Below are 20,664 nucleotides of genomic sequence, written 5' to 3'. Positions count from 1 at the left end.
TCTATGACTTCCTTTTTCCGAACTTGTGAGAATGCACCTGCTTCTACCCACTTGGAAAAGTAGTCAGTTAAAATAAGTAGGAACTTTACCTGTCCCAGGGCCTGTAGTAGTAAACCTACTATATCCATTTCCTATTTCATGAAGGGCACATGGTGAGCACTGGGTGAAGTGGTTCAGCTAGTTGATGCAATCAATGAGCAAATAGTTAACACTTGTCGCATCTCCTGATGAACCTAGTTGTGTCTATTTTCCATTCTAGGCCAATAGTACCCGACTCTTTTTAGTTTCTAGACAAGTGATCTATCTACAGAATGGTTGTCACAATGCGCTTCATGGAATTTCAACATTACATAGTCTGTGTCTGCAGGACCTAGGCACTTAGCCAGCGAAACACCGAACATCCTTCGGTACATGCTTCCATTGATTAGGCAATATCTCACTACTCAAATTCGGAGTTGTCGAGCAGCCTTCTTGTCTTCGGTTAAGGCTCTGTTCTGCAAGTAATTAATGAATTTATTATGCCAACCCAAATCATGTTGGTTGTGTTTACCTCATTTTTGACTTGATTGATGGAGGAATGGAATAAATATACGACAGAGTTGGTTTTGGACCCGATGATGTCGGCAGTAGATCCAAAGCATATACATGAATTAAATGTTAAATATGAATAAGATAAAATAACATAGAGGTAAAGAAGATCTTATTGATCGTAAGCCTCAAGGGGCTGCAATAATTGAATGAGATAAAATCCTGAAGATAATAAGGCCATATTGCTAATGAATACAAAAACAAATCAATAAAAATACTAGAAAATGTTAATTGCTTTCGGATGATCTTTACAAATGATATCAGTAGAGTATTTATAGTCGAATGGAGCATGGGTGTTCTGAGTTTTAAGCTAGCATGTTAGGGGTTCAATTAGTGGGAGAACAATATCTTTGCCAATTGGAACTGCTTTGGCGTAACGATCGGTAGCCACGATCTCTAGTGGGATCTGGGTGTGGTTGACTGTGCCTTCGAGTACGTTTGACCTACTTCGGGCGCTCGTTCCTTCGGTTACTTCTGCTTTAGAATAAAGGGTGACTTCGACCATAGCTCCCATGCGTCCTTATCCTAACTTCGGAACTTCATCCTCCATATGTCTTCATTTTAACGTGCCATATGGTGGGGCCGAATTTCACCAATACAGCTGTAGTTCAACAATTGAGTGCTCTTACTTCAGGTGAGTGCTTCTGCCGTCATTTTCGTACCAAAAAAGTTTGATTGAGTGTGTGCATCTCACAATGTCAGAGATTCCCGTAGGTTAAAAAATGTACTAAAGTTCGAAAAGCAAATTAGAGAACACACTGGATTTCTTTGCAATGAAAGAAGAATAAGCAAGGAGTCATCGCTAACACAAGCAACAAGCAATGATGTCATAACTTCCTTCGTCAATGCTGGAGTTTTCTTCATGCTTTACTTGAAAATCTAGCTACTGTAAATTGCATTCATTCGTCAAAGAACTTTCCTGTTGTTCAATACAAGAAAGATCATCGGTCATACATTTAACATTATGAAGAAAGTCAATTCAGTTTTAAAGTCAAAACTCCAATATATTTTTTCACCTGTTAAGAGTCATGAGCTCCATTATAATATGCAACAATTTAACATGTAATTTTTTTTTTGAATTCTAGTATAGTCTACCGGAGTTTCATTTGTCTAATAGTTATTCTATGTTTCGGTTGGGGCTAGTTTTGTTCAAAATTTTTTTCGTGGGAAAAAATGGCTAAATACTAATAGCTTTTTAAATAGTGACTATTTTTTAATTTATCGCGCAAATTCATACAAACGACACATTTGCAATTTGCGCCTAAAAAATAAATTAATTTTGACACGTCCGAGCTGAACGGCTGAACCTACAAATTGGTCCAGGCCTGTAAATAAAGATAAAGAGAGTAAAAAACACGGTAGTATTTGTTTTCACCTTTTTTTGTCATTTAAAACAGATCCGGAGCCGGAGGTGGTGGAACGATCTGCAGTCTGAACCCCCTTCCCAGTCTTTCTTCCATTTTCAGATCTCTCTGGGTTTTCCGACGAGATCTCAACAATTCCTCTTTTGCTGTCCTAAGGTTAAAAAAAGAAGAACACTTTCATCGTTGATATTCAGATCGAGTGCCACAGGATCGCATTGATGCTTTCAAATCGATCCAGTTGATTAAAGATCTCTGTAGGTCAGGCGAAAATCAATAAAAAAAAGAAGAGAAAATGGCTGGTGGAGCTGCGGGAGGTTTCATAACTCGAGCATTGGAATCAATGCTCAAGGAGTGTTCCAATAAGAAGTTTTCTGCTCTCCAAACAGCTATTCAATCCTATATTGGTATTGTATCTTCCTTTTCTTTTACTTGTTTTTATTCATGTTTGATTTTTTCAACCTATTGCATTTGAATTTGGAGGTAGCTTCACGCCTTTTCTGTTTTACTGCCCTTATGAGTGATTAGATGGAAAATGGAAGCTAACCTTATGTGGCTTAATTGTAATTACATTTCGATGATGTTTAATTTGACTAAGTGGATTAATATTGTCATTATCGTACTCTTGATCCCGAGGTAAGTTAACTTAATTGCAATTTGACGTTATAAGTACTAATGCCCCATTTTGATAATATTTGATTGAAGTTGATAAAGCGAGTATTAGAAGTTAAGTTAAAAAAGAGTATTTTGAAGTTGAAATTGTGTTCAAGCATGAATTTTCACTTAAAGATAAGTGAAGTTCTGTGAGTGAAAACCATTACTCATCAAACTAGTTTTTTCAACTTCAAATTCTCTATTTTAAGTTGAAGATTAAATATTTAGCAAAATTGAAATATTATTTGCAAAATCCAAATGCCTATCATTTGTGTGGTGATTCTTGTATTATTGTTAAACTTATGTTTCACTTTAAACAAGTATGCACTTAACCTTTTCCTTATTCGCTTAAACCCAATAGGCCTTGTCGCTTTTTGCTCTTTTTGCTTTTAAACCATTGTGAATGAATAACAATGAACAATTACATGGAAGGGACATTCCATAGCACCTGTTGGATGTAGTTCAGGGTCGGATCTGATCAGGTGCTTGCATCAGTAATAAGTGAAGAGTGGTGTGGAATTGATGTAGTAGAGGTTTTTTTAAAGAGTACTAGGAGTTATTTTATCTTTCTTAGGGATTATGTTTTAAAAGCATATGTTTCCATAAAAAAGGAGAAAGGAAATATGTAGGTAGATGCATAAATAAAATGGTTTGTAGAACCTAATGTTGGATGGTTGAGGAAGTCATGTGAATATGTGTTTCCTCTCAGCCACCTTAATTTTGAGGTGTACGGAAAAGATGTCTGATGGATCATGCCATGAGAGTTCGTAAATTGAGGAAGTTGAACAGAAATATTCTTATGCATTATGATCACGCCAAACTCTAATCCTAAAAAGGATAAGCGGTCTCTGCAAATATAATTCGGTCTAAGAGTCCAGAGTCGAATCCCACAGAGAACTAAGGCTTAGCTACAAATGCACCTGGAATAAAATAATTAGTGAAACTAACAACATAGTGAAAACTAAAATGGAATTAACTTGATTAAGATTCCAAACATCATAATGAACTGAAGAAATGAGACTTTGGCTACCATCGGATTGTGCGAGAAGTGGAATGAACATGTTAACCAAGTTGATAGAACACTTAATTTATGATAGAGAAGTTTGATAAAACAGACACTATATTCTGAAGATCGGATAAATTAGGATTCCCCTCCGTGAAGCAATATCTCCTGAAATTTGAGAATTGAACAACTTGGGGATGATTCTGAAAGATTTGAGGTTGTTATGTCTATGTGACTTGCGCTCATTTCTAATCACTCATCCTACATAGCGATGTAGTACCACAACAAAGTTATTAAAAAAGAATTTCGAGCAATTAAGTGTTTGAGACAAATGACTAACTAAAATGAGATTAAAAGAAAAATTAGGAACATGAAGGACAAGTATAAAATCAAGATTGGAAGATGGGAGCTCGATCTACTATTGTTATGTTATCATCACGATCTATTGGCAAATATGATTTTCGAAAGATATTGAGAATAAAAAATAATAGGACAAAGAGATTTATTATCGTTGATGTGATTAGAAGTTCCTGAGTCAATAACCTAAGGTCCGAGAGTGGAGTATTGATAAACACAAGGAACATGATTATGAGTTTGGTGAGCAACAGAAACTATTTATGAAATGACTACTTAAGTGCCTTTTACTAAGAGTACTCATCATCATCTATCTAGGATAGGAAGTCTTACAACCAATCAAATTGCAATTTTTTTTGTTTTTGGAACCAAATAATTGCCAAATTCAATCAACATGTTTACAAATATTTTTGTTCTTTGATGGTGGGCTTGCAAGTGCTACCACTATCCAAACACTTGGAGAGGCTTTTTCTCAGTTCGACGAAATACTCGACTCGAAGATCAACAATGACTGGGATACAAATAGATCTAGAGGATTTGGCTTTGTTACCTTTAAGGGTGAGCACTCCATTAGGGATGCTATTCGAGGAATGAATAGAGTGCTCTTCCTTTCAAGCCTTCTGAGTTCTGCCTTACAGTCTATAGACCTTATCTCACTAATCTTTTATTTTCTCTCAGGATTTAGTTTGAGTTGCTTTCTTTGTATGTTTAGTTCCATCTCCTTGAATTTCAATTGGAAACAGAACCTCTACAGTCATAACGAAAGTGGTGGCGGCTGTTGATCAACACAACCTACCTCAAACGGAAAAGTACTTTCTCTTCAAACATGACAACTTCTATTCACACCTTTTCAATATATCAGCCCAAATTGCTGTGGCTTTTGCCTTCGCACCCACTGGAATGACCAAATATTTAACTGGAAAAGAGCCAATGTTGCAACCCAAGTTTCCAGTGCCTGAACTGTAGATTGGGGATATCATTCATGGGGTAAAGAACACTCTTTGCAAAAGTTTATATTGATCTAGACACTGCTTAAAGAAACAAGAATATTAGTAATTACTCTGAGATAAGGAGCTGTTCCCTATTAGGTTCACAAAAATTAAAGAGTCATATGCATAACGAAGATGAGTGAGGTGTAAATCCGCCTGGTTCCTCAAATTGGAATTGAAATCCTGAATTCACCCCTTAAGCCTTGCTGTAGTTAATATCTTGCTCAAACTTTCCTTAACCAATTTGATTAATACGAACTCTATTACATAACCACCTATTCTAACAGCTCCTTTGGTTGGATGAAGGAGGCTATTTGGAGTACTAGGGAAGCAATTGAACTTCTTTCTGCCTTAAAATGACACTTACAACTTGGATTTGGTTTTCTATGAAGAGAAACGATTGCAATTTTGTAAGACATGCTGCTTCTTTGGCTCGACAATGGTCAAAAGGGTATATATAGCTAGAAAGAACTCTAAAACTTCAAGACTAGTATATGCCGGTAGACTTGGCTTGTAGAAAGTAGTCTTCCTGGTTTTTTTTCTTTGTGGTTTGACATTAATGGTATTTTGGGAGTGTACCACTGTTAGATGTGCAATGAAACCGGAGGAAATTGTAGAACATAAATTGTTGCTAGTCTTATGTTTTTTGTATTACCATTGGAGGATATCTTCTCCTCCTCACCTATTTCTTCTGATATTCTTTTAGCATATATCTTCTTTTCTAGTTCAAACATAAGCTGAATATTTACACAGACACTTAAACTTGTCTGAATTTTTCATATAGCCATCTTAATTAAGCTTGTGGCAATTGAACACCTGATCTATGCATGATGCGTGCCTACATGGCACATAGTGTGGATATCACATTTATTGAGCGCATGAACATGGTAAAAATAAGCTGACATGGATTTTCTTCTTCCTCATCTAACTTTCCTTATCTCTCATCTCTCTCAACAAAAATAAGGCCCATCTTCCATTTTGTTCTTCATGATGATCATAACACGCGCAAAACACACATCTTCCTTCCTCTGATTGTCTTGTTCCTTTTTGGGGCTTTTGTATTAATGGAAAAAATCCTGCAGTAAAAGAAACAAAAAATCTCCAATCTCTGTCATTTCTTCCTTCTACTACACGATTTCACTCGGTGGATTTGCAATTATGATTTCTGCTGGTTTTCTTGCTCTAACTAATGATTTTTATTCCTGCAATTATTTTGGTTTTTGGTATTGCTTAGATTACTCGATTTTTAGATTTGGAGTTCAGTTCTCTTCTGATCGAGATCATTCTCGAAGAAGAGGAGAAATTACTCTGAACATGGTCTATAACTTCAACTCCATCAGAACTATTTAGCTTCACTTCTCAATCTTGACACGGATTGTGCAAAACCCTAAGACCTGATCACATCTTCTTCTTTATCATTTGGTCAGACTTCTGGTGTTTCTTTCCCTTACGTGGTGGTGGTATATCTTAGAGACCGAAAATTGAAAGTTCATAGATTGATATATTTTGAAGACGTTAAAGGCTGGTTATAGGCATTATCTCAATTGGTGAGTGTTTTTTTGTTAGCTTGTTGGTGGATCTTGTTTGAATGGTGAAAAAGACGAGCATACGTTGTTCTAGGGAAGATGAAGAATAATCTGGTAGGGGAGTTGAAAAAGATCATTTTCTCCTCTTCTTTTTTTTTGGCTCGAAAATAATGTTTCTTTTTTTCCTTTGGATAAAAGCCAAGTATCTTTCCTTCATTGGCTTTCTTGCCACGTTAGTGGCGAGTGAACTATACATATCATATTCTCTTATCAATTTCTATGTTTTGTGTCTAATAGACACAATTTAAGCATAAATCAGGTGTTCACTAGGTCACTGACTTAGTTTGCGTGGCTAAATGAAAAATTTGGAGAAGTTTAAGTGTATGTCTATTTATTTGGCCGTAAAAATATACTCATCATCAAGTACTCCTGCTTTTCTTCTTTTATCTTGGATCATAAAGCTCCACAACCCTGCGTGAACGCGGGATGCTTCGTGCATCAGGCTGTCCTTTTTCATAGAGCTCCACGACAAGATTGACCTAATAAGATTATTGAGTATTTTAGTGCCTTCATCAGCCTTCTCAAAGCTCTTGCATAAGCCGTACTGTTGTTGACCAATCCGGACCTTTAGGAATTGAATTGGGCCACCAAGCCGTACTTGGGTAATCTTGTCTCCTAGTGCTGGAGTGGTAACACTTGGAGCCCGTTTGGATTGGCTTAAAAAAGTGGCTTTTCTGCAGTAATAGCTTTTAAGCCAAAAAGCAATAAGTTGGAGTTGCCCAGCTTATTGCTTTTGGCTTGTTTTAAGCAGTTTTAAACTTATTTTACGCACCTTTTGACTTTGCCAAACACTGAAAACAGCTAAAAAGAGCTTAAAAGCTGATTTGGCCAACTTAAAAGCCAATCCAAACATCCTCTTGGTCCATTTCATTTAGAAGAGATTGTTTTGAATGGAAAATCTCCAGAATCTAAGTTACTCGGACTCGAGTACGGGTATCCGACACGGGTAAGGATCCAAAGGTCGTATCCTTCATGATCTAAATTTTAGGATTCGAGCATATGGACCTAGGTACGGGTACAGGTGCGGGGATTCGGCGAAAAATAAATTAAAAATCTAGAAATATAGTTATAAATTGGATGAAGAAAAAAATTTGATTTTTTTTGGCTTTAGTCACAGAAAGTCGAGATGAAGCAGAGAGAGAGAAAGAATGGCTTCTTTGTCCATTTTCTTGGTCTTTTGGAGGGAAAGTAGGTAGAGAAAAGATAGGAATGATGTATTTTGCTGTCAAGAAAGGTCACTCTGTACCCCACTTTTTAGACAAAAAAGTTCACTACCCCACTTTTTTGATAAGAAAGTTCACTCTGTTCTCCACTCTTTTGACAAGAAAGCCACTTGTCAAGGGATAGTACAATAAAAAATATAAAGAGATTTGTACCATTTCCTTTATTTACGGAAAGTTTCCTTAAAATTTTGGTCAACACACCCGATCTCGTCTGACCGGATCCGACACAGATCCTACACCCTTATCCATGTCAGTGTCATGTCGACACGGGTACGGTGCCCAAATTGCCGAGTCCGAGTAACTTAGTCCAGAATTGCTCTCCTATTGAAAGATTTAGAGATGGTATCCCTCAATGATCAAGTGGAGGGTTGTTTGGTATGGAATGGACAACAGAATGGCAGATTTACCGTGAAAGCATGCTACAAGACCCTCAATAGTGGGGGAGTTAGCTCTAGCAATTGGCCGTGTAAGCAACTCTAGAAATCTAAATACTAAAGCCCCATATGAAGTTAAATGTTTCATGTGGTTGGTGGCTCATGATGCATGCCTTACTCATAACAATCTATGGAGAAGAGGAGTGTTGTTATGCAACAAGTGTTTCATGTGTAATAGAGAAATGAAAAGTGGCAGCCATCTATTTTTGCTTTGCTTAGTGGCTGGTCAGATTTGGACATTATTCTTCCATCTTTTCAAGATTACAACAGCTCTACCTTATACGGTCAAAGATTTAGTAAGCTGCTGGAATGCCAGGGGCATTAGTAAACCATTAAAGAAGATTTGGAACACAATCCCTGCATGTATATACTGGAGTATATGGAAGGAAAGAAATGTGAGATGCTTTGAAGGCAAGAAAGTTAGTGTACAGCTACTTAAATACAACTGTTTATGGCTTTTGGCTTATTGGTGTAATCTTTAGGATGTAAAGGATGAAAATAGTATGTTAGATTTCACAGACTCTTTACAAGATTAGGACCTTTTTGTGTGCAGATATCCTTCTTTTTTGCAATTGTACAGAAGGGTAACTGTCTCTTGTACTGTCTTAGCACCAACTTGGCACTAAGTTGTTGCATTTTCAATACACAATCCACTTACCTTCTCAAAAAATTAAAAAAGTTTGCCGAGATGGCTAATGAACATCGGACACAAGGCTGCTGTTAGTATCAACAATCATTTGCAACTACAACAACATTTGATTCTTGGCTTCTTCCACATCTATTACTATATTGTACCCCCTATGTCCATTTCTTCGTTGTACGATGCTGGCAGTAACAGGGGACTTTTGGGACTGGATGAGGTATCCATTGCCATGAAAGTATCGACACACTCGATGTGAAATGCGTGTTTCATAATAACTTGGGAATTTCACTGAGTTCATTTTTGTCCAGGCAAACAGGCGACTATGGAGGACCCCACTGGAGGATTTCTGCAAAATTTTTGTTTAGCCTTTTCTTGGGATTTGTTAGATTTAAAAGCCACATGGCTTTGTTTCATACACTATTTTGCCACGTTGGAGTGAAACTCACGTTCTTTATTTTTCACTAGTTAGAGTGAAGAGTTTAATTGGCACATTTTGGACATATGTTAGGTGTCTAATGGGAAACAACCTTAGTTTAGGTGTGTAAATGGAAAAAACGTTGCAACTGCTTTACAGTCTGTTTGGCCTATTAAAAATCAGCATTGTTGAATTATGTAGATTTTGTTGCATTTGTCTTCTGTATTCTTGTGCTTGTCTGTATCTGGTCATTTGCATGTCTTTATGCTAAATTTGTTATTCAACTGCTTGTTTTGGAACACTTTTCTGCTTCTGGCCCTTGTTAAAATGAAGTGATTCTTCTGATTTTAATGCGTATTGCAACTCCATCTGCTTTACAGACAATTCAAAAGCATTTAAGCAGCAAAGCTTACCCACTGAGGGTGATGCATCATCGTCAGCTGTAGATCAGAGGTGAGTGATATCACATCATTTCCTCTTATATACTTTATCTTCCAACTGTTAACTGCAAGTTCTTCAGTTTCCTTCTATTATTAGTTCAGCTCATATATTGTTTTCAATGTCATGCCATTGAAAAATTACCTTAGCTTATCAGATTTGATTGGCTAGTCTGTGAGCAATGGGTAATCTACTGTTCAGAATGCTACATGATTTTGTGTTTGGTAGAAATGAGATCACAATGAAGTATTTCATTTTTGGATACTGTTTCTAATCCATTAGTTGACTGGGCCAAGCCTCTAGTTCTATTATTCTTTTCTTCAATTTTTCTAACTCCGTATGTCTTATTAATTAATGCTCGTGGAATCACCTGTCTTGCAGTTCTGCTACTGATACAGAAGCTCCGAAAAATGAATCAGTGTCAGTTAACTCAACTATTGCTTCACCTAGTGGTGAGGGTACAGAACAGGTCAGTAGGCCAGCAAGCGAAAGTGGTACGATAGTGACAGCTTTAGCTCAGGCTGGCAATACTTTAAGTGAAGCACAGGCAGAACTCGTGCTAAATCCACTCCGGCTTGCTTTTGAGACGAAGAATGGAAAAATCATGGAGCTTGCTTTGGATTGTCTTCATGTAGGTCCTTGATGCTATCGTTTAGTGTTCTTTTGGGCCCTGGCACTTGGAAATTTATTTTTCGTTATTATTTAGGCTAAGCATCTTTAATTTGCTAAGCATCTTTAATTTTTTTCATTTTGTTGAAATTTCTTGTCATCATCCAGATTACAAACTTGGGTAGATGCACTGGAGCTTAAAGAGGGGGAGGGGACTGATTACTATTGAACTGCAGCTATTTAATTTGATTTAAACATCTGTCAAGTACCTCATTTTGCTCTTTATTTGTTTCCCTCCTCATGGTTGAGTCATTTGTACCAGTCTTTCTAGTATCTCTCTTGTATAAATGCCTGATTGAACATGAATAACTTAATCATATATTCCAATCATTGCATATTGAAACAACAGACGTCTTTGTATTTTCTTACGTTGAAGATTTAAGAACGTTGTTGCGGGTGCTCAAAGATCCTCATAAAGTTTATCCAAATTTCACGGAATAAATCTCTGTTGATATCTGCAGAAACTCATTGCATACGATCATTTAGAGGGAGATCTTGGTTTGGATGGTGGGAAAAATGTGACACTGTTTACAGACATCCTGAACAGGGTCTGCGGTTGTGTGGATAATGTATCACCCGATAGGTAGAAACCTCTTCTATTTAGATCTTTTCTTGAGTATATTTCCTTTATGTTAAGTTATGAGGAAACTGTATCCACCTGTTAGCTATATGCCTCTTTTATTTGATATATTTATTCGATGTATATGGAGTGATAAACTTTTGAGGAATTCTATGCAGTACGACTCTTCAGGTTTTGAAGGTACTTCTTACTGCTGTAGCATCCACCAAGTTTAGAGGTATGCAACTTTGAAAGAGAGATTCCTTTCTTCTCTTTTTTTTCTTAATTACTCTCCAGTCTAGTCCCAGCTTACTTGACCCCCATCCATCTTAAGTTCGTCCCCAATTTCCTTGACTGGTTTCCTAAATGTGAAAGTTTTATATCGGTAGAAATCCAACTCTGCATAAGTTACTACTTCGCTTGTCCCATCTATCTTTCAATTTTGCAATGTCCCAAAATTTTGACACCATTAATTTTCATGACCTTCGATAGTCAAATTTCTTTTTGTAGTTAAAATCTGAACTTTTATGTTACATCGCTATTCAATTATTAGTTTAAAATTTTCTTCTACTACTATTAACAAAATATATTAGTTAAATTAATATCTTAAACTCCATGTCAAATCAAAATCCATATAAAATGAGATAGAGTTGTCATATAAGAGGAGATGGAGTAGTATTCTTCTCAAAAAAAGATGAGATTGAGTAGTATTATATTACACTCCATTATCTCCTTTTATCTACCACTATTACCATCTTGATGAGTCATCTACTTTGGCCTAGGCTTCGATTTTTTATAATAAAAAGTTGTAACTTGTAGTCCTTTTTTGTTTCCAACAACAAAAATAACAACTATTCCTAAACTCCAACCTAGTTGGAGTCTGTTTTATGAATCCTCACTACCTATTCATTCCATGTGGACCTCTTTCAATATTCAATAATTTAGAGTTTCTATGTCTTTTTACAAAGATACAAACTTCTAAGCAAACTAAAAAGACTCCTGGCAAATATTGGGCCTAATGTAAGTGTGTCGACATGACCATGCCTTAATCTGGCATGACCATGCCTTGTAATAAATCTTTACTTCCGTTATGTTTTATTTTTCTTTAAGTCTGCATCGATTCCAAAGATTTTAGGTCTTTAAGACAACTTCCTTCCATGTATCAATCATCATGTTCTTGCATCTATCAACCAGTGCATTTGGAGGTATACATAGGACATGACAAAACAATCTCTAGCGAGCTTCTCTCATTTAATCCTCTATATGTGCTACTTGTAACTTCTGTTAGATGTGATAATTTCTCATCTTGTCTAATTGTTTATGATCGCACATCCATCTAAACATTCATTTCGAAGACACTCATCTTGTGGATATTATTGGGACTTGGGGGCCCAATATTCTATCACATATGACATTATTGATCTTACAATCGTTCTATAAAACTTGTCTTTCACTTTGGTAAGTATCCTCTTACCGTAGAACACTCTCGCAGCACTCCTCTACTTCAACTATCCTATTTTAGTTCTACATGATACATCTGATCTATGCGAATTTCCAATCTTGTCTAATCTGCTATGATCACACATCTATCCTTTTCTACGATACTTGTCTTGTGGATATGTTGGACCTTGAAGATCCAACATTAACACTATTGAACTTACAATTGTTTTATAGAATTTGCCTTTCACTTTGGTAGATATTCTCTTATCACAAAATACTCTCATAAAACTGCTCCTTAACCATCCTATTTTAATTCTATATGATACATTTCATCTACTATACCATTTTCCTGGAACATTAAGACTAGGTATTGGAATTGTCAACAATTAGGCACCACAATTCTATCTAATCTCCCCTCACTTCACTTATCTTAAGTTAACTAAACTTGCAGGGAACATATGTCTTCTATTTATTCTAGAATTCTTATGCTCTAAACTTCTATTATCCATGCAAAATCTTTGCTAATATGAGCTAATACTACCTTTTTTCCCCATCTTTTTCTGATGTCTTTTAGAAATATACTCTATCTATGGTGTAAAAGATTGTTTTAGTTTTTTGGTTCTGTCATAAAATGGTGCCAATTTCCTTAAAATGAAAGCTCTATTACCTTTCATATCATACAAAAAGTTAATGCTTTTCTCAACTATGTTGCACAAATGTTCCCTGTTAACTTTTTTTAAATTTATATTTAAAATGATAAATTTTTACTTGCATGTACACACCTTTATCTAAATTTAATACAATTGGATATTGTTTGAACCTTAAAAATAAGTAATTAAATTAAGTAGTTGGATGTTTGATGTTTGCTTTCTTTCTAGATTTCTCAATAATTTTCTAATTATGAGATCTCATACTACATAGCATTCTCTGTTAACTGTTCTTAAATTTACATTTAAAATGATAAAGTTTTACTTGCATGTACGCACCTTTATCTAAATCTAATATAATTGGATATTGTTTGAACCGTAAAAGATAAATAATTAAATGAAGTTAGTTTGATGTTTGCTTTCTAGTAAAATTTTCTAATTATGAGATCTCATATTACATAGCATTCTTTTCTTTTTTTCTATTGGTATTTACGTTCTGAAGCAATTTCGAAAATGAGGTCTTATGTATCGAAGAGTAGTCAAACCACTGGTTGGCTGTTTTTTCTCTAATATATTTCCAAAATTAGGTGTTAAAAGCCTCAAATCTTCTTCTAACTAAACTAAAGATTTCAGCTGTTTTCTTATCCTCCGTGCTAGGTCAAACTGGGATTGTTATCTGGGACAAAGGCAGCATAATTTTTAAGTGTATTACTAACTTTTACTTAGATAATCCATTTACTGATAAATTTTTTATAGCATACATGGTCTGTTCAATGCAATATGCAAATAACATAGAAAAGCCTAAGGGGCCTGCTTGTACTTTAATCACAAAGCGTGACTGAAATGAACGCTTTACTGAACATAAGTGCATCCCAGAAAAATTAAGTACTATGTAATGCAACAAAAACATAACAATGTACACTAACAGCACTATTATAGACTAAAGAATTGAAGAAAACTATGAGAACAACAATAATAACAACAACAACAACCCAGTATAATCCCACTAGTGGGGTCTGGGGAGGGTAGTGTGTACGCAGACCTTACCCCTATCCTGGGATAGAGAGGCTGTTTCCGATAGACCCTCGGCTCCCTCCCTCCAAGAACTCCCCACCTTGCTCTTGGAGTGACTCAAATTCAGCCATTTTATGTTTCTCATTCAAATGTGAAAATGCTGTTTTAAGAGTGGTGATTAGTTTTCTTTTGGGAAAAGGGTCAAAACTGTCGTTGTACTATTCAATATAGAATAATTATATCCTCCGTTAAAAGTTGGTATCAGAACTACCCCTGCCGTGACCAATTTGGCTTGCTTATACCCTTTTTGACTCACATACTTTTTTTGGATATTTTTTAAAATTTAAATGTTTTTTTACTCTAATAAAAATGCCACTCGTCCAAATTAACCCTTTTTTTTTTTACTAGAGCCCCTTCCCCTCCCTCACTTTTACATATGAACCCAGGCCCCTTATTTTGTTTTACTTTTTTATTTTTTTCTTCTCTTTTATTGTCTTACTCTTTCCTTTTTATTTCTTTGCAACCTCCATCAGTGGCAAACTCCATTAACACCACCCCTCAACCACTATAGCACCATGCTCCACCACCCTTTTCTTTACTACTCCTCTCTCCCTACCTAATTTTCTGCTAAAATACTTCCTTTAATCCCAAACCACCATTGCCCGTCTTTCCTTTAGCTCTCTCTCCCTCTCTAGATTTTTACCCTCATCTTTATCTTCTTCAACTTCTCCAACTTTAGCCATAGACGTTGTTCCATCTTTTTCATCCCTCATTATTGTCGGAACACCGCCATATCTCCTCCAATACTGCCTCTCCACCGCCACCCTTTCTTCATTGTTCCACCACCCAAAAGCTCCCTCACCTCCAAAAAATCAACCGCCATAGTTCACTACCAATTGAGATCATTGGTCCGTAGTAGAAACTATTGAAATACTGTTATACTTCCAACCCACTACTTCCAAGGTTGAGATCCGACTGGAAAAAAATTTCCAAAGAGAACACCCAATCATTTGCCATTGATGAGATTGAAAAGAGAGGAAGAAGAAAGAAAAGAGAATGAAAGAGAAGAAAAAAAGAAATTAAAAAAAAACAATTTGGTTCAAAGATGCTGAACTATGTGAGGAAGAAGAAGAGAAGAAAAATAAAATTTAAATAGGGGCTAGGGGTTGGGTGTAACAACTAGGGAGGGGAGGGGATCTCTTAAAAAAGAGAGGGGGCAGGTTACTAATTGGGACATGTGGCATTTTTAAAATTTAAAATTACAAAAACTCAGTCTGTTAGTCGAAAAGGGTATAAGTGAGCCAAATTGGTCACGGCAGGGGTAGTTTTGATATCAACTTTTAATGGAGGGTATAATTGTTCTATATCAAATAGTACAAGGACAGTTTTCATCCTTTTCCAGTTTTTTCCCCCTCTGAAAGACAGTCTGAGCATTGAGTTGCAGATGTAAGTGCCTTGGTGCTTGTACTAAAGTTTTGCCTACGCGAGCGAGACATAGCTCTCAACCTGCACTATGTTTTGTCTAAGCGAGCGACAGCTCTCAACCTGCACTATGCATAGTTTCATGACTTAAGTGTCCTCAAGCGGGCATTTAGCAACATTTTTTCAATGGAACTGAGAGAGTACTACATTTCGGGATACCTTAGTTTGTCCCCCTTCGTAAAGCTATTGCCTAGAACATTGATCATTTATTGCTTTTATGCACTAAAAATTGGTAGGAGTAGGATCTTTCTGTAATTGGCAGGCAGGAGACTTTACACATGTTTTCTATGTATGCTTTGTCATAAATTGCAGTTCACGGGGAATCGTTGCTCGGAGTTATTAGGGTGTGTTACAATATTGCTCTTAACAGGTATTGGCTTAATACTTTATCTGAAGGTGATTAAGCTTTAATTTCAATTGAAGCTAATAAGTCTGGTTTGGCTGTTTAGCAAAAGTCCGATAAACCAAGCAACATCAAAAGCCATGCTAACTCAGATGCTTAGTATTGTATTCAGACGGATGGAAAATGATCTGGTATGTGAATGAATCGTGAACTGAGCCAGTTTTTTTGTTTCTTCTTTGAGATGCCTTTTTTTTGGGGGGGGGGGGGGAGGATGGGGAACCATGAATTTACTTTATAGACCCTTAATAACTTCTTGCAATTCAGGTTTCTAGTTCATCTGGATCTGTTGCTCACCAAGAAACTACCGACACTAATGGGTCAAACGTAAAGGTTGAGGAAGTGTCATGTAATGATCCGGAAAATGAAGAAATAACACAAGGGGAAGATGCACCTAACGTTATTCAGGCTAAAGATACATCTGTTGCATCAGTTGATGAACTTCAAAGTTTCGTTGGTGGTGCTGATATTAAGGTGTTTTGCATATTATCTGAAACTTCATTCTTACTAACGCCATTACAGTATTGTCATGTAAAAGCTTATGATAAGTAGGTTATAATTTCTCATTGGAATATAGGGTTTAGAGGCTGCTCTTGAGAAAGCCGTGCAGCTTGAAGATGGTGAAAAGGTCACAAGGTATGTATTCGGGGTTGAGGACATGATTCTTGTAAAGCAAACATATTTTGTTGTGATGTTTAACTACATTTTACAAATTGTGTGACAATTTATAACTTAACCAGAGGAATTGAGCTCGAAAGCATGAGTCCTGGACAGCACGACGCCTTACTTCTTTTCCGAACCCTTTGCAAGGTTTGCACGACTGGTCATTGATGCAAGGTAATTAGGAAATCTGTGGACTTTGTATTGATAGAAACGAGTTTGCAGATGGGCATAAAGGAAGACAATGATGAAGTTACTGTTAAGACACGCATTTTGTCCTTGGAGCTACTTCAAGTAAGCATTCTTTTACGGCCTGTTTGATTGTTGTTTCCTATCGTTTCCCAATGTATCGCTTGATATTGTATTTTATTGTGGTGTTTGAAATGATGTTTGGATAAGTTGTATTGTTTATCGTTGTTAATAACATTTTTCTTGCTTGGATTGACTGTATTGCACTGCAAAACCAGGTGGTTGCTCCATATAAGTTTCTTCCTCAAGATCACCGTGGAGAAAAACATTCTTAATGTCTAACTGATAAAGAGGCGAATGATGAACAACCATGGACAAAAAGAAGTGAATAGATGCTACTTTAGCCACGGGAGAGAAAGTGTCACTATAATCAAGCCCAAATATCTGGGTGTATCCTTTTGGAACAAGACGAGCCTTAACCTGATCAACTTGGCCATCCGGGCCAACTTTGACTGCATAAACCCAGCGACAACCAACAATAGACTTACCTGAAAGAAGAGGAACAAGCTCCCAAGTGCCACTTGCATGTAAAACAGACATCTCGTCAACCATAGCATGTCGCCATCCTGGATGAGATAGTGCCTCACCTGTAGACTTAGGGATGGAAACAATGGACAAAGATGATATAAAAGCATAATAAGGTGATGACATGCGATGGTAACTTAAACTGACATAAAGAGGATTAGGATTAAGTATGGATCGTACACCTTTTCGGAGTGCAATTGGTGGACTAGGATAAGACAAGTCCGTAGTAGGTGTAGAATTTGATGCAGGACGTGAATCATCTGGGTCTGATGCTGGACGTGGACGACGATGATAAGTCAAGAGGGATGGCCTTGTGGCTAGGGATGTAGGAGGAGATTGTGAATACACAATATTCGACAAAAGTAATTTATTACCAGAGATATGATCAGAAGTTCCTGAGTCCATGACCCACGGTCCAAGAGTACTAGACTGAGAAACACAAGCAAAAGAATTACCAACAGTATCTCTGAGCAATCGAGGCTACTTGTGGATATGTCGGCTTACTTGCTCGATACTGAAGGAACTCATTATATTCCCCTTTAGATAAGGACTAGCCAAAATTTGGTCTCTCACCGAGTCAAGGTCATTAGGTAGTCCAGCAAGTGTAAGAACTAGAAACATTTCTGTGGTTGCTCTTGTTTTTCAACACTAGCAGTGACTGACATCAACTTCTCAAATTCCTCCATAACTGCTTGCATCTGTCCCAAGTAGGTAGACATATCCAATTTCTGTTTCTTTAAGTTTGTCATCTGAGATATCACATCATAAAAACGAGATATGTCATTCGTGTATAAAGTACGTGCCTTCTCCCAAACTGAATAACATGCCTGGAATGAACAAAACAAACGCATTATCTTGGAATTAATCGATCGCCAAACTACATAATTGAGCATCAACTTTCTCCCAGAGTGTTTTGGCCTTTTCATCCCCATCACTAGTCTTCTTGGCTAGGTGATCTTGAACACCTTGACCCTTGCACCACAACTCAACAGAAGAAGCCCAGTCTAAGTAGTTTGAACATCCCATTAAGGGTTCGTAAGTAATCATCAAACTTGAATTTCCAGAACCCGTGCTTTTAGAACCAAAAACATCAAGTCCCAAAGACATTGTTGGACCAAATAGCACAGACAATCAAAAACAGTAAAAAGCTCACAGGAACAGTGAAGAAAAACACGGTCTCTCGCCGGAAACTGAACCGTCGCCGGAATCTACAAAGTCGCCGGACAATACAAAAAGTTGTCGGGATTTGGTGTAGCTTGGACTGGTAGGCTCGGGATCACCTCGCGAGCCAACTGTCCCAAAGGAGTTTCCCAAAATATTGGCCGGAAAAGGGTTCACGTGCCGGCGCGTGTGACATACGCGTTGCCAGCGCCAGAGGTTCAGGCCTCGCATGACGGCGCGTGACAGGTCTTTTGCCGGAATGGTTTCTTGGGCTTTGGTCACCGGAGCCTTCCGAGTATGTTGGTGGTGTTGGTTTTAGTACAACACTCACCAAAAAGGAAGTGACGCGATCAGATCTGGAAAAAGTCGCCGGAAGTTGATGCACAACGATTGTCCGACCTTTCCGGAGTTTCTCACGTGAAGAGTAACACTGAAAAGTTTTATTAATTACGTCTAAAGTGTTGTACAATGCCCTATTTATATACAATGATTACATAATAATAGGTATCTACTTCCCAATGTGGGACGCTATACATTACTAACTATTAAACACTTCCCTATAGCTCATTTCAGTCTCGATGGGCATATCATGATTTTCGATCACATTTCATGTGGGGTATACTAGCCGGCCGGCGTGGCCATGGAAGCTTTCACGCAAAAAATCGCCTCAGAATCGCCTATGCTGTCGCCAGAGCTTCTCTCTCCTCACGCGTGGATTTTGGCAGGTTTAGGGTTTGGAAAGTTATGTGTAATTATAATTACATATGGTAGTAAGTACACACCACAGTGATTATATAGTGTAGTAATTACAATAATTCGTTTGTTTGTCAGAACTTAATTACACTGATTACTAGGTTTAAGTTAACGTGCAATTTTCTTCTCAAAAAAAGTTAACGTGCAATTTTGTTATGAAAAATTGAGTTTGCAAACTCATTTTTTGAAATCGTCAGAACAGACATTGCCTAAAAACATGTAAAAACAGCGTTTGCAATCTAAAGCTCACTGGAGATAGACCAGAAATAACTAGTCAACTTACTGTAGTTATGTCACCACTAACACTAGAAACATTAAGAAAATATTAATTCTTTAACGCAACCGGTTGTTGGAATGTTAAAGTTGATTCAGTCTCTCTTTTGTGTTTCTATTATTAGCTACAGAAAACCAAAGCTAGAGTGATAGATTGGGTTTTCCATTTTCCATAACCAATTCAAGGCTAGCAAATCCAAGTCCGTAAAAGAAAATCAGAAAAGCTGCAGTTGCCCATTCTGAAGCGAACCAGAGCAGTAAGGCGATGAACTCCAAACTGCACAACATGAGAAGTGAAGGCTTGAAGCTGTAAAGTGAAAGTGGCTTAACACAATTGCTATCTTGTTTGAAGCTGGGAATATGTTAGTTCGTAGTCCAAAATATAAAAAGGAAACTAGGAGTTGGTGGTTGACTTATCTGAAAAAATTTCAGAGAATATAACTAGGATTTGCTGTAAATTCGCCAAAAGTATTTGCTTTTCCATTTTTAGAATCAAGTATCACTGGAAAGGCTGTCGAATTGGTTTAATTTGGTTCTGATGGTATTGGCGACCTTCAAAATGCTTTTCTAGCCCTAAGTACGTTTTTACTGGATATCTTTTTAAAGCGTTTTTATTGTATAAATGTTGGCATCTTCTGTTCCATCTTGTTGTCTATTTCCTCATCACCGGGATTTGTTCCAGTGTAAATCTTAACATCATACCCTTGACCTCTTAGGTGCAATTGACAGGAATCCTCGTCTTCTACTAAATATTTTTGCATAATCTAATTTGCAGGGTCTTTTGGAGGGAGTTAGTGACTCTTTCACAAAAAACTTTCAGTTTATGGACTCCGTCAAGGCTTATCTTTCATATGTTTTACTAAGAGCATCAGTTTCACAATCACCTACCATATTCCAGGTTAGCAATTTTGCTTTCTGAAACTATGCGCCCATGCTTTTGATGTCTTTTTTCTTTTGAAACTCTTCGATGTTTAAATCACTAATAGTTGTGCACATAATTTGACAGTATGCTACAGGAATTTTCTCGGTCCTTTTGTTGCGATTCAGGGAATGTCTCAAGGTATGCTGTGTATGCACTTCCTATTGAAGATTGAGGTATATATTTCAAAATTTTGAGAGGTTTGCAAATTATAAAATTTATTTT

The 20,664-nt window shown here is 36.9% G+C and overlaps 1 protein-coding gene across 1 annotated transcript in view; it reads left to right on the top strand.

The window, feature by feature from the left end:
* Positions 1–1,932: 1,932 nt before the first annotated feature.
* The window catches only part of LOC104090736 (brefeldin A-inhibited guanine nucleotide-exchange protein 5), a 43,655-nt gene continuing 24,923 nt past the window's right edge, over positions 1,933–20,664 (top strand). The window contains exons 1-13 of the mRNA XM_070177315.1: positions 1,933–2,356; positions 9,631–9,703; positions 10,070–10,319; positions 10,819–10,940; positions 11,096–11,154; positions 15,812–15,869; positions 15,949–16,033; positions 16,167–16,373; positions 16,477–16,535; positions 16,640–16,709; positions 16,785–16,853; positions 20,296–20,418; positions 20,527–20,580. Coding sequence (XP_070033416.1) covers positions 2,245–2,356; positions 9,631–9,703; positions 10,070–10,319; positions 10,819–10,940; positions 11,096–11,154; positions 15,812–15,869; positions 15,949–16,033; positions 16,167–16,373; positions 16,477–16,535; positions 16,640–16,709; positions 16,785–16,853; positions 20,296–20,418; positions 20,527–20,580 — 1,341 coding nt within the window. The 5' untranslated portion in view covers positions 1,933–2,244. The remainder of the gene's footprint in view (positions 2,357–9,630; positions 9,704–10,069; positions 10,320–10,818; positions 10,941–11,095; positions 11,155–15,811; positions 15,870–15,948; positions 16,034–16,166; positions 16,374–16,476; positions 16,536–16,639; positions 16,710–16,784; positions 16,854–20,295; positions 20,419–20,526; positions 20,581–20,664) is intronic.

The sequence above is a fragment of the Nicotiana tomentosiformis genome, chromosome 6 (assembly GCF_000390325.3).
Source record: "Nicotiana tomentosiformis chromosome 6, ASM39032v3, whole genome shotgun sequence".
NCBI lineage: Eukaryota > Viridiplantae > Streptophyta > Magnoliopsida > Solanales > Solanaceae > Nicotiana > Nicotiana tomentosiformis.
This window is presented reverse-complemented; position numbering and strand designations above follow the sequence as displayed.